Source organism: Polistes dominula, unplaced genomic scaffold, assembly GCF_049000335.1.
Source record: "Polistes dominula isolate Pdom_NZ unplaced genomic scaffold, Pdom_raw_medaka contig_15, whole genome shotgun sequence".
Classification (NCBI taxonomy): domain Eukaryota; kingdom Metazoa; phylum Arthropoda; class Insecta; order Hymenoptera; family Vespidae; genus Polistes; species Polistes dominula.
This window is the reverse complement of record NW_028300915.1, coordinates 6,385,444-6,400,636: the sequence shown is the minus strand read 5'-3', so window position 1 is coordinate 6,400,636 and position 15,193 is coordinate 6,385,444. Positions and strand designations below refer to the sequence as shown.

Here is a 15,193-nt window from a genome sequence, read left to right as displayed (position 1 = left end):
GATGGATTTTTCGTTAATAAGAAATTCTATTTGATTTTTTAGAACTCGATCTATAGTAGCATTAATTTTAATGACCAAACAGATTTTGGTATCCATAAAGATTACTATAGGTACAGGAAGCTAACATACTCGTTAAAAAGATCGGAATACGATTTGTCCACGCTCTAATGAACGTTGAATTTCAAATACCGTGGTACTAATAATACTTTGTCATGACTAAATGAACGAATAAAGACGCGTGATTTTTCTTTTTTTTCTCCGAGAAAACAGCAGATCTTTCTTAGTTAATCCAAGGCATTAGCGGACGATCTCAGTGTTCGCATCGTTAATTCTTAACGACCGATATCTTTCGTTTTTATCGTTTAACCTACCAGTCGACCGCCGATGTTTACAGCCTCTCGTGCCTCGAGTAAGTTTAACGATCGTTAACACAGATACAACTGGTCCAGAGAATTTCCCTTTACGATCACGGAAAATAAACGGCATGACCCGAATTACGACGTATCTAAGATAAATTATTATAGGTCAGGGTGACCGAAGGAACCAAGTAAACCTAATTAAGAGTGGTCAACGTAAGATGTATTGTTAGTTAGAAAAAAATTATGATCATTGATTATGAGAATAATTAAGGAAGAAACCAAGAAAACTTTTTTTTTACCTCGTGTATACCTATTTCTTTGATATATTAGTTGACAAAACAAAAATTGATTACTTTTTTTGGCATGCATCAATAAAAAAAAAATGAAAAAAATTAGCAATAAAAAGCATACGTAGTATGCGTTCTGCCTCTATTTATACGTTCAATTTAAACGAAAAATATCTGAAAATGCGCCAACCGAACAGAACTCGATCTATGTACGGATTTCCATGGACGGTCTAGTACGTTCAGCGAATATTTAAGAATTTTTAAACGAGCGCTTTTCGAGATTTGAACTTTTATCGGTAACTGGATCTATTCGGTGAAGCGAATTCCGTCGGTTTTGCCGAGGAGTTTTCTCTCGAGTGGTGTTGAAAATTCCGTTTGATGAAGCGAGACGAAAGGAAAGGAAAGGAAAGGGAAAGGAAAAGGGAGAAAATGAAGGAGCCAAGCAGAGAGAAGGAGGAAGAGAAATGAGGGAAAATCGTAATACTACCACCACTAGTGGTGGTAGTTAGGTAAAAGAGGTGACTTTGAATGTGTAGTTCGGAGGGTAGGAAAGTGGCGAGGTCACGAGGACCAATCACGCGTTACATCGCCGTGGCGTAATCCCTTGGGGAAGTTTACGAGGTGCTGTTAAATCCTCGTGCTTTACGTATACTCGATGTTCATAGTTAAGAAACGGGCGGACTTACGGCATAAACCCTCATCGTAGCCCCATTGTGAATTAATTTAAACGGCTCTGTCATGGTGCACAGAATAATGGACCTTTGCCAATATGAACGTTTGGTCGATGCAACATTTTCTGCTTCGATCTACCCTTTTGTAGTACAATATGCGTTTAATCGATTAATAATAGAGTCAAAATTTATAATGGATCTTGTCGTAAATCACTGAGGAATCTTATCCCTGTAGTTTGTTATATAATTATTTAACTTTGTCACATATGATACGTTTGGTATAATATGTAAGTCATTATATCTACATTTATATATATGGAAGGGTGGAAGAAAGACGAAGAGTGCGAGTGTATGGTGTGCATGGAAACATTGATAAACGTGAAAGATTTGTAGGAATATGTAGCGATATGGATATAAGTGTGAGTGCACGCAGCGATATGGATATGAGTGTGAATGCACGCAGCAATATGAATATGAGTGTGAGTTTGTGTAGTGGTATGAATACGAGTGTGTGTGGCAAGAAAGAAAAGCGAGCGTGCATAGCGATATCAGCTGATTTTATCGTTTTGTAAGCATCCCGAAATCTCTCGAATATTCCCGAACCGGAAATCGGGAAGAAGTCTTTTGTTTGATCGGTTGGGAATAGTCTGGAGATTTCGAGAATGATTAACGGAAGTGATTGGGACCATTGGTGGGGTGAATGCATATATAAGCGCGGAATATGAAGAAGGCGGTCTTCGTCTTCTTGATTCGGTGTGACTAGTGAGTGTTATACGAGTGTGGTTGCGGTTTCTAATTATTGTTACTTACTTTTTCTTTTCGATTTTTATCTTAAACCTTAATATTTAAGTGTTTGTTATATTATAATAAACATTTCTTTTATTTCAATTCAATAAATCTTACATATATGTATATGAACGTAGCGTAAATTATATCATCATCGTAACGTAGCTAACTATAAATCATCTTATCATTTGAAGGAAGTAAACGTTAATTAAGTAAAACTAAACGAAGTCATGTCATGACTAGGTTGTAGTAGTTGCAATCCGTCGTAAGTCGATACAAAGTCCTTCCGTCGTTCAAGCCGTTTCTCTTAGTACTTACTTAGGAAAGTTCCTTTTACGTTTAACACGTGCAGAACTAGAGACGCGGATGTCGTATCGAGGAAAATCATGAAAGCGTGCGAGCTAGCGTTTACCAATACATCGGACCACTGATGTAGGAAGGGACTCGCCCTCATATACCTACATTCTACTTTACTCGAACACGATTCTGAATTATGCTAATTTATGCTAATAACGAAGAAGGTGTGCGAGCACAGACTACCCTTCATGCAGTTATCTGCGTACTACTTTATAATCTCCCTTTCTTCGTGTACTCCTTCGTTTTTCTCGCGTTTCCGTCTTTCATTTCTTCGAGTAAGACCGCATAGAACATTCTGCTTCTTTACTTTCTTCGCATAAGTTCTTTTTCTTTCTCCTGACCTTCTGTAATAGTGGAATTACAAAAATTCTTTCGCTTCTGTGGCTTTTCTTATTACGTCTTCTGTAAGTCTTAATAAAATGGGTTTTTATGAATTTCATTAACTGTTATTTTACGATTATTTTACTTTCATTCAACTGCATTAACCGTTATAGTAAAGTTTGATAGTAGTTTTGTTATCTTAGTGAGATCATTTTTATCAATTTACATGAAATCAAATTAATACTTCTTATCATTCAATGTAATAGTTTTTTTAGTAACTTTGTTAAGAATGATACTAAGAAATTGGTAAACGTAATCAATTGGCAAATCCATTAGAGTCACACATTGTTTATCGATTGTGCGCTAGTATGTTTATCGTTCCCCGATTGACTTACCTCTTAGCTGTTATGCGTTTACCCGACATTACCATAAGGTACTTCGATTTACCCTTGCAGATTGTTCACTATTCTCGAGTAGGCTAATATTAACATTACGTACGATTTCAGCCCTACTTGATTCAATTGATTATCCTAGAGAATATTAGAAATAGTTTTGCAAAAACTAATTTTGAATCTATAAAATAAATTCCTAAATATATATCACGATATTGACAGACTAATTTCATTTATCTTTCAAATATCAATAAATAAGTCTGATTATAAGTAATCGTTTATCAATCCGTATTAAATAACTAATAAATAATATCTATATTAGTGTATAATATTTTTACTAATATTATAATATCTATAATAAAATACTTATATATTTTATTTTATGATAAATGTAATTTCCTTCAAAGTATAATTTTAGAAAGAAATTTTTCCGTTTCGAGCGATGTGAATTTCAGCTTAAATTTGTCCGTTCCTTCCTGTTTGCAAAGCACATTCTAAGAAACTGGAGCAGAAGGCATAAAAGGAATTCGTGTCACAAGCAAAGAGAAAAATATACTCGGTCGATAAGCTTGGAAAAAAAAATGTAACTCAGTACGGATTGGCTTCAAGGAAGCCGTATGTGTCTTTTCGGAAAGGAGTGAAAAAGAAAAAAGTAGAAAGGTGTATGTTTCTCACTTCTACGAACATATATATAGTGCCAGGAAACATTTTACCTCTCCAACGATTCGAAGCCGTAGAACGAGAAAAGAGAAAAAAGGTGAAAAAGGGAGAAATAGTTCCGAAATGTACCGCAAACGGCACAAAATCACCCTTCTGATATATCCAGTGCATGCACGAGAAAATAAGGACGTGAGTGTGTAATCACCGAATGATTTTCTGTCGCTTTTTAACGTTTTACCGTGCAGAGAACAAGAAAAGAAGAAAATAGAAATAGAGAAGAAAATGAATAATGAAGACGCATTCGAAGAAAATGACGAGTGAAAGAAAGAAAGCCAGAAATGGACAAAATAAGGCCACTAAAATGAGGAAAATAAAGAAAATTCAAGATTTTATTTCAAGTAACAATTCAGACAGAATAAATATTATAAATTGATATAATTTAATCTATCAATAATAATCTATCCTTTAACACAGTTCTATTGTGAAATAACTAAACGTTTCTAGAATCATCTAGTTTTGTTGTGAAAAAGACGTAACGTCGTTTTGTGCGGTACCGAACGTTCATCGAAATTGAATTTTTATTCGATTCAACGCATTTTGCAGGGTCAGTCGACGTCTTGCGGCGATGTAATATGATATTCCATAAGAGTCTATCGACAGACCGAGAAGACAACCATGTTATGAAAAATTTCCTAGGTTTTCTCAGCTAAATGCTAACGTGTTCTGAATGTAATAAAAGTTAAAAATAGATTTAAATATGATTTTATTAGTATGACATATGAAAAAAGATAATAAAAATAATTAAATCGTATAAAAGACTTAATGATTTATCCAATTATATATCTTTTATCTCTTTAATTCACTGATTTTGAACATTTTTATTATTATTATCTCTACTTTTTTGTTATTTTAGAAAAAAAAATAAAACGTAATTAAGTTTATCATTTTTATTTATTTAATAATTAGTATTTGTTCGGAATAATTTTATTATATTATAGTTTTTTATTATATCTTATAATAGTACTAGGGGTACCCCGGCCACGCGTTGCTGTGGCTAATAAATATATAGATAGATCTGAATCTACGCACATAACATTTGTCTTCTTTTTCTCTTTTTTCTTAATATCGAGCCAACTGCGCATGAGCGGTAACATAAGATCACCACTTACTTCACATCATATAATTTTACATTGTCTGAATATAGGCACATATCATTTGTCTTTTTTTTTCTTTTTTCTTAATATTCTTTTAAAGGAAAAATAATTATGGTGGGTCACCCTTATCACTCAGGGATATAAGAAATATACGAAAAACTATTCTCATACCTACCGAATATACACAAAAAATTTCATATAAATCGGTCAAGTCGTTTCGGAGAATAAGAATAACAAACACTGTGACAGGGAAATTTTATAGAGATAAGATTTATATATATACTCGTGTTGCGTAGCACGCTACGTAAGGCATGAGTTGCAGTGGGTTTGTGGAAGTGTTTTGTGAATAGTGTCGTTTCGACAAAGCATTGATGCGTGGTCGAATATGCGCTTTACCTATTCTTGCATTTCTATAGTCCTTACTAAAACACAAGTCCTTTCATTGGGAGAACCTGGTGGAGTGAGGGGGAATCTGCACCTATTGGTCAATCAAGCTGGGGAAGGGATGTGGGAAAACCTATTCTGGGTATAAGAATCCAGGCCCCGCACTTCGATACAACTCACGAACCACATTACATCGCCTACAAGAAGAAGAAGAAGAAGAAGAAGAAGAAGGAGGAGGAGAAGGAGAAGAAGGAGAAGCAGCGGCAGCAGCGATATACACGCATTGTCGGTATACCCGCAGGAGCAGCAGCAGCAGCGGCGGTATATACGGGTCAGCGTTATACTCGCCTTCATCAGTTCCAGTAGCGGTATATACGCAACAGCGTTATACTCGCATCATCAGTTTCAGCAGTTACCGAAGCAGTATATGCGCATTAGCATTATACATGCATTAATAATAAAACAACACATACAATCAGGGGCGCAGAAGCGCCCCCCCAAATTATTAAACGTTAAAAAACAACAATTGATTTACAATCCACATTCCCTTAACTCCTCCTCATGATAGAATAAATACCATAGTACTGATCAATGCACCAGTACGCAGCAACTCGTATGCCTAAATATTTAGATAAATATTAATAGAACAAGTATATAAAATACGTACAGCTTTTTTCGAAACAAATGGCTAGCAATGTCAGATAACTACAAAGAACGAGGTGTTTCAGAATATCAATATCAATGTATATCGAAAACTATATGAATGCTACTGAAGAAAACGTCGACATCTATTTTCATCTCTGGGATAGTCTTTTTTTTATCATTTTATTCTTCTTTGCATTTTATTAGAATTCTCTCAAGCAATATATTTTCTTGTTCTATCATTTCTTTCTCTCGTACTATCTTTTTACCTTTCTTTGAGATCCTTTCATTCTTTTTATTTTTCTTTTTTCTCTCTTCCTTTTTTTCATTATTCTTCTACTTTCTTCTTTTTGTTATCTTTTTTTTTCTTTTTTCTTTTTTGTCCTTTATCAGTGTGTTCTGGACAGTACGTGAAAAGAGAGTTAGAAAGAGAATAAGAAAGGGAGAGAGAAAGAGAGATAGAGTGGGCAGAAGTGAAGAAGACGAAAGAGCTGCTAACATTCGTTTCGAATTCTCAGAGTTGAGAAAGGAGAGTGGTTTGCTCGACGACGAGTCAGCCGACTTATTGGGTTAGCGAGCTACCATAGGACGTGACGGAAATGTGACGACGAATTCTGCTGCACCTTTGCGAGAACGTGACGACGTTTCGACGTTAGCAACGAGTATAACGAACAAGAAAGCTTACTTGTGTTCTTTGACGTTCTCATAAAAGAATTTACAGTGCAGACAGTTCTTTCAAAAAATATTTCCACGAACACTTTGTGCTCATATTATTGACACATCGATAAAGTAAAATGATATCTTTAACAAATAAATAATGCTATTGTTATTTCTTATTTCTATTAATAAGTAGATAAATGAAAAAGCAAAAATATTACAATTATGAATTAAAATATTATTTTGTAGGATTTTAAAATATCGTAAATGGTTTGCTTATTTATAACTGCGTAGATTTTTTGTATTTATTTATTTATGATATGATTGTTTCGTATTTTTATTTCAGAAAAATATAAATCCTTCTGGTATCTTGTTACTGCTACTCGATATACGAGTCAGTGAATGTAACTTTGCGTTTCGAGGATTCGTTCAGGGATTTACAGGAAACGGAATACTGCGATCGTGAAACACGACACTCGATTTAGATTCGTCCGATATCGCATGAATATATGTTTAGAAAAGTATTACTTTCCCAATTTACTGATTTACATTTTAAAATATACGCTTGTCCTTTAATTTATGTAAATATTTCTTTCGTATTATTTTCTTTCACTCAATTAAAAATTATAAAAATTGAGTATTCGTGTATAAAAATTATAAAAATTGAGTATTCGTGTATAAAAATAATTTATTTAAGTTTTATTATAGTATATGGAAACTATTTTAATTAGATTCGTCTTTATCGTCAATGGTGCAACGTTTCTCTCGTTTGTTTCTATTTGATTTTGATTTCGTTTTGGTTCTAATATTTTTCTCGATATAATTTCAACCTTGATTTATACCACTTTTTTCAAACTTATTGTAGCTCAAAATGAAAAAAAAACAAAAAAACAAAAAAAGAGTAAATGAAAACCATTTTAAATAACTAATTAATTGGTTTCTATTGTTTCGTTTATAATTGGTATAATAAAATACATGAAATTACGTAAAATGTTTAGATATTTCATTTATATTAATTGTCAATTATTATTTTGTTATCGAAGTTGAAGGTATATTTGCTGTGATATAATTTTAAAGGATCATTTCGAAACGCATACTATCTGCAAAATTTTCCTTTCTTTTCTTTTTCTTTTTATCATCAAAATAATATTACGTCATTACGTTATTCATGGAACGGAAATTTGTATTTGATTCAAACAATCGAAATATATTTTCTTGTATTAATTACAAACACAGGACTACGTGCGAGTGTATTTACAACCTGTACACGCGTTACGTTAAACGAATTTAAGTCACGCGAAAAGAGTTACGTGAATCGCCATTATTTGTGAAAATATTTAGGAGTAGCTGTTAAATTGCATCACATAAATACTACCTTTATATTGTAGTAACGTTTCACATTCCCAATTCGCATTTAACGTTAAACGAGGTAGTCTCGTTTCGAGTAGTTGTTTACGATTGGCCAGGCGTACAGTAACAATACAAAAAAATAGAAAATATGCATACTCGTTTGGAAAGTCTATGGTACGCGTAGAATGAAAATATAATAAATTTAAACTTCTTTTACACAAAACATCTATGATGACGATTTTTAAATACGATATTTTTTAACCAGTTTAATCATCAAATACTGTACAGACTAATTTCAAATATACTGTATTGATCTGGATAAAATTTTGTATCCTAAAATATAATAATAATAGTGTTAATTTTTAAATAGTATTTGTTAAATATCTTTTAATTAAACATTAACAACGATTATCAAAATTGATTATATTTACTACTAAAAAAAAACAATTTTATTTTTTGTCATCGTTGAATAAATAAAAGAACATAATTAAAACTGATTAAAATTTTTCTTTGTTTTTACAGCTAGGAATACTATTGGTGGTAAGGCTCGCCCTCCTTCACGGTGCTTTACCGAAATTTTCGCCACAGGATAATCCTGCAGCTTTTCATCCCTTTTTCCATGTTAGGTGAGTTATGTAGCGACATATTTAAACATGTAATAATTATCAAGGATCAAAATTTGAATGAATGTTTTCTTAAAAAAAACTTCTTCGTTAGGCACGAAGAAGTAAAATGAAAATGAAATCGTCGATTATAGAATAAAAAATATTTAAAAAACAAAACAGAGAATATTAAAGATATAATTTTATTTTACGATATTATTAAATTTATATTTAAATGATGAGGTAAGTGTCTAGTTACTGTGCTTGTTGAAAAGCATGAACTAAGAAATAAAAAACATCAGAAAGTTTGACTAAAAAGTTATTTTTTTTTTTTAAATTCTCTCGTTCAAAAAGTCTTTTAGGATCAGTACCACTTTGTAAGATTTGAACTGAAAAACGTTCTTTTAATCCTCTCTAGTTCTGATGTTAGTTTCTGACCAGTTTAGAAGAAAAAGAATAAAATTCTTTTTTATTCGAACGGTCGCGCCTTTACTTTGCAAAGAGATCCTTGTATTTCTTTAACAACTTCTACGAAAATATTTCAGTAAAACACTCGAAACGCAAGTAGCCGAAAGTACACGATATTTCTGCAATTTTACAAACTTTTATCTGTTTTCTCTGATTTCGAATTATGACCTTTCCGTTTTTTTTTTGAGCTTGTTTCAAGTAAATAAGTGACATTAATAGGAGAAGAAGTCTAGGATATGGATAATGAAAATTAGGAAAATATCAATTAAAAACAACATCGTTTGAATGAAAGATTAAAAGAAAAACAAAATTGTAATTTTTATTTAAAAATCGTGTAGAACTTCATATTTAAAAAGTATTTTGATTTTTCTCTTTAATCTCTTATTTTCTCGGTCATCCTTCCAGTCGTCGATCTTTTTCCTTTGATATTACAACTCGACCGGTCAGGTAGAAAATAAATTCCATTCGTCGTCTAATGGGGAAGCGAGACTATGATTCTTGCTCTCTACCGGGACTAGCATTTCTTTTTGACTTATTCTGTATATTATAACTTCGACTTTTCGACTCACACGAGCGAGCATGGGAAAAAGATTCAAAAATACGATTAGATTTTACGCATCGACGAACGTGTCCAAGGAATCCGATTTCGATTTATTCCAGTCGTCCAGGTTATACCCTCTTATTTCGCATATATATTGCTTCCTGTTTTAGATATCACAAAATAATGCCATGCTAGTAAATTATTACAATTCGTTAATGGGATTAGTTTTTATTTTTATTTCGTTTTATCAGTGAAACTCGTAATTTAGTTTAGTAATATTTCTTTGGGAAGCGATTAAATATCTCATTATAAATTATCTTTGTTTGTAACTATATTGGTAATATTTGTAAATCTGGCAAGTAGATAATAATACCAAAAATAATGTTACAAGTTTAAAAGTATTTAGTGGACAAGCATGAAATTTGTAATGTGTCATATTGTTAACTTTGTTTTTCTACAAATTTCTTAATGATCAAATATATCAAATATTTCTTAACGATAAATAATATCTGACAAATGGTCTGTTTGATTTCGTATAGTCGATCTTGTACGATAAGATGAAAAATTAGATCATTCGTTTGTAAAGTAATATGCAACCCTTTTATCGGTTTCCGATCACCTACGATCGGTTCATAGCGATTTGCGAAAACATGTGGCTACTTTGTCCAAAAGATGAATTGCTTGTACGTGAGAAGAATCTTTCTCAACCTGGATTGCTTTGAGAAATCTGCAATATTCGGAAATCGTAGCTCGACAAAATATCGAAGTCCTTAGTAATGCATAATTGATGCTCTTTTTTTATATTTCAACGGAATTTCTTCAGAATAGAATTAGTATAATTATTTCATTTAATTCCATTGGGGATAAAATTGTGAATTGTGAGTAATCTCAATGTTAAATAAAAAATTCTAATTAATCATTCAATGTTTCACGATTGCCCCAATCATATTTTCTTATATATTCAATTTATTTCATAATTTATTCAATACATTCAATGAAAAGATCAATTTTTGCTAAAACAAAAGGATCAATCAGAAAACTAAGGTGAAAGCTTCGAATTTCAAGATTACAGATAACTGGGGAGAAGAAAGGGTTCGACGGAGGGGTAGTACGCGTTCAATAATTTTAGCATATTGAAATATTATTTTGTTCCATTCTAACCGTTTCGTCGTATCAGCGTAGTATCGATATCCCTTCCAACGCATTGTTCACTCTTATTATTCTTCTTTCCACCCTCGAATCGATTCTCCTTACCAAATCTCGTCGAAATCCTCTTCCTTCAAACTCCTCTTTTTTTTTCTTTTGTCAAATCTTTTAGAATATTATACGAATATTATACGAAATACTAAAAACTGCTTCGGAATACTTTATGAGATGTATAATTCGGAATATATACTTGTGAGAATTCATGATTATTCTAGTCTACGACATGCTGCTTTCAAAGTGTTGGATATATGGCCTTTCAAAAAACGTTAACAAAGGCTTCATATCTTCTTAGAATACTCTAATAAGTTTTTATATTCTAAAATTTGTTCATCTATGTTTTTTATATCTAGAGTCATTATTAGCTGTCTGTTATTGGTCGCTATATGAGATTAAAACCTAAATTGAAATAACATTTAAATCATAATAATTATTTTTTAACGACAAAATAAATATCCTATTGTTGAATACATGTTCACATATACCTATGCATATATTGTAAATAATATCGATACATAAAGTAAATGCTAGAGGTTTGTATACTAGGAACATTCTCTAGAGAGGATTGTTATTAGAATAAAGTATTACCTCGTTGCGATACCCAAACGAATACCCTAGACTTACCATGAATACTAACCAACAAAGACTTAAACTATTCTCGCTTTAAAGGTCGCCTAGAGAGAAATGAGGGAAAGGGGTAATAATAGATAGGTGAAGTATTATATGTGGTGTACAGGGTTGATTCTTGGAGCTCATTAAAAGGCTACTTTATGGTGATTATACATATTAGAGCATATTAAAGCAATTATTCCACAATTAATAAATTAATTTTTACAATATTTTGCTTCTTTTTTCTCTCTCCCTTCTTTTGATACTGTTTTTGATCGTTTGCATAACTATATATAATAATATTTCCTTGTATTACTAAAGATGCATCATTTTCACGTATTCCACAGTAGTATTGCGTAAAATATTAACGATGGTAAGAGCATCGTCTAGTAGGAAATATGCTCGACGCGTTACATTACTCTCCCCCTTCTCTCCTTTTCCCCCTTCCACTCTTCTCTTTCATCCCTTGGTGTTTCGAGTTTGCTGCTTCGCTTACCAAGTCGTCTTTATGGAGGTACGTTTCCTATTATATACAACCTCTGCGATTCTCCATCTTTAGTCAACTTCGCTGCACTATATGATGTATTATGCATAGGAGTATGAATGATTAGAAGCTATGGTACAACTAAGTTAAAGCGCTTTCAGATACGTTGTCGAGATTAGTCGATAGACGAATGATGACTTTGCTTTAATCGTTTTCATTACGTTTAAGCTATAACATGAAATTGTATAGTAAGGTTATTTAAAAAGATATTTAATAATTCAAACTTATTATTGTACTGATTAATAATTATTTGTCTATTATTTAATAAGTTTCAAAGAAAGTAATTGTTAAAAGTTAATTTTCTTAAATAAAAGATCGAGTTTTTCGTCTGATTTGAAAATTGTGATATTTCAAGTTGCAAAATCATACTAAGTTATTTATATATATATATATTGAATTTGAACATTGATTAATTTTGTTAATATAACTATTTCAGTGATGCATAACAAAACAAACGTTTAAAACGCGCTATCGCATTCTTAGAGTAATAAATTATATTTATGTATAGCAGGAACATCTTTAATATATTTTTTTAATTGACCGAAAACGTTTATTGAGATTTATATCGCAATGTAGCTCGTAAAATCTTTCTTGCGTTACTTCGTCCGCTAATACTCGTCCAAAGATTCATAACTTCGGGAAGGTTTAAGCTCGGAGACACTGTAAAATATATTTCAAAGGGGAAAGAGTAATGCGGTAAACTGTTTACATAACTTTTCTCGTAAAAAAGTTACTGAACTTTTTACTCGGTTGCGTATTTAATATCTTCTTTCTTTCTTCTTCTTCTTCTTTTCTTTTTCTTTTTTTTAAAGAACATATGCGACGAACGGTAAGTTTCTGCTTAGTGTGTCGCGGTGTGTGCTATAAATAAATTCGTTCTACCAATGAATTTAGATTTATAAATCAATCAATTTCGTAATACGACATAATCCATCCCATATTTTATCCGGATAAATTATCTTTTATTGTTAAATCGTACGTAGGTATCCGTTGTTTTAGTTAACGGAAAATATACTTTACAAATAATGACATTTCTAGGAAAAATGTAACGTCGATCAAAGCGTGATATTATTTTCAACAATACGGCTCTTAATTTTGTAATATAATTTTACCTGTCAAGCCAAATATATTGCTTTCGACACGTGATTTTCAATATGATAAAGTATTCCTCGATAAAGAGCATTTCTGATTTCGAGAGATACATTAATTTTTTTGACAGTAGATATTGATAAAGTACCTCTCATAATCTATATTGAAACACTACAGGCAATTTTTTCGACACTCTATTTTACTAATAACGATTCTAACAATTGATATCAAATAATTTTCTAATTTGTTTTAAAGTATATAAGTTTATATTCACCAGTGATAACGTGTATATATTTCATATTTTATAGTATTACATATCAGATACACATCGTTATGAAATATAATTTTAGATTCATCATGAATTTAAAAAAGAATCAACATTCATTGAAAAAAACTTTAACAAATTTTTCTACTTTAATATCATATATCTATGAATAGAAAGTAAACTATAAAAAAGCTTCGATCTAAATAAACGATGAACTAAAACTTTCGCAAATGATATTAACTATTCGAAAGGACAATTTTGTTATAGAAGTTAGCGAAACAGAAACTGAATAAGTTTTCTGACCATTAGAGTCAACTTGGATATACACGTTTCGTATGTATAAATGTCGGATTGTGGTGACGTGGTATCTTTGGATAGACATGACACAGGTATTTCGGTCCCTAGCTCAAACCTGGTTCTATTAGAAAGACAGAGCGTCAATGGGTAAAGTGGAAAGGGGATGTACTTTGAGGACAGATCGAAGTTTTCTCGTAAATTACGTGTCATCGGGAGCAGAGCTTCGAGCTTCGGATTCCAATCGTCAATGTGATCCTGTCGAAAGAAGAAGAAGAAGAAGGAGGAGAAAGAGAAGAAAGAGGAAAAAGGAGAAAGAAGAAAGGAACCTCTCGTCGTACAAGCGTTGTCCTCGCTGATCGATCGGTTGATACTACAACAGCAGCCTTTTCTCGATCATCCGGAGTTAACTCTTGAGGACGTTCAAACCGCGGATCCATTTTCGTTGGCTTGCCTCATAGTCGGGCGATTAATTCTCGTTACCCTTCGAAAGTTTCACGATAAAACGAACGGTTTCACGATCTTCTCGCAAACTCGAAATCGAAGAAAGTTGCTTCTCGAACCATTTATCAGTTTAAGGTGCCTTGTAAGTGTATCGTGTTAACCCGACTCTGCTTATCCCACTATCCACAAAGAACAGTACAGAATGAAAGCAAAGAAAGGGGAAGCTTTCGAAACCATTACTGAATCGATCTCCGCAAACTCGTTCTTGGTAAAATTGTAAAAAAGAAGTTATCTCACAAGATCGCAGTACATATATAGTTTTAAAAGAAACTCGTTAAACCGATACCGCACGGATGGAACTTCTAATTTATCTTCGTTTTTTTTATTTGTTCATTTAAAAAAAATATTATAGTCTTTAAGAGAGAGAAAGATTGTACAATGAGTAGTTCTTTTTTAAATATATTTCCTCATCTCGTTTTATAACTTTGATGATGTTGAAAATCTGTTTAACAATTGCTTTATACTATAAAGGGTCTCTTTTTTTATGTTCTTTTTAAGGGGTTATACGCAGTTGCGAGGCTCAACAAAGACGTCTTTTTATGAATTTTTTATAGAAACAGTTTTTATTTATCAATTACAAGTGATGGTAATTTAAATAGAGCCTACTTTTAAGAATACAATAGCGCGTCGATCATGTAAAAATATTGATGTGCACCGCTCCTGTAGATGATGTCCCGAACGACCTCCAAAAAAAGGCGCTTGGCGGTGATCTCTATATCTGCGGTTTGGATTATCTGAAATCAAAAATTATTGTAGATTCTTTTAAAGGATAGATTAATGCAGGTATTAGAATGCAGGAATAATAGAAATTTTGATTTTTGACAAAATGGCGTCTATTTGAAAAAAGTGTCTTGTTTTTGACTGAAATTTTCGCTCCAAATTGATAAGAAAAAATAGTAATAATTTTTTAAAATTTTTACCCTTCATTTTAATACCTGAGGAATATATCTAAGAAGATTGTGTAAAAATTTAAGATCTATCGGTTGAGCCATTGCTGAGAAATCGAGATAACCGACTTTGAAAACACTGTTTTGAGAAAAACGCGTTTAAAGTT

At 32.1% G+C, this 15,193-nt stretch overlaps 1 protein-coding gene across 2 annotated transcripts in view; it reads left to right on the top strand.

Annotated features, from left to right (window-relative positions):
* The window catches only part of LOC107071710 (protein O-mannosyl-transferase TMTC1), a 174,325-nt gene that overhangs the window by 100,083 nt on the left and 59,049 nt on the right, over window positions 1-15,193 (top strand). For both annotated transcript variants that reach the window (XR_016175987.1, XM_015330933.2), the window contains exon 6: window positions 8,543-8,646. Coding sequence is in view for 1 of the 2 variants with exons in the window: in XM_015330933.2 (XP_015186419.1) it covers window positions 8,543-8,646 (104 nt within the window). In the remaining variant the exon portion in view is untranslated. The remainder of the gene's footprint in view (window positions 1-8,542; window positions 8,647-15,193) is intronic.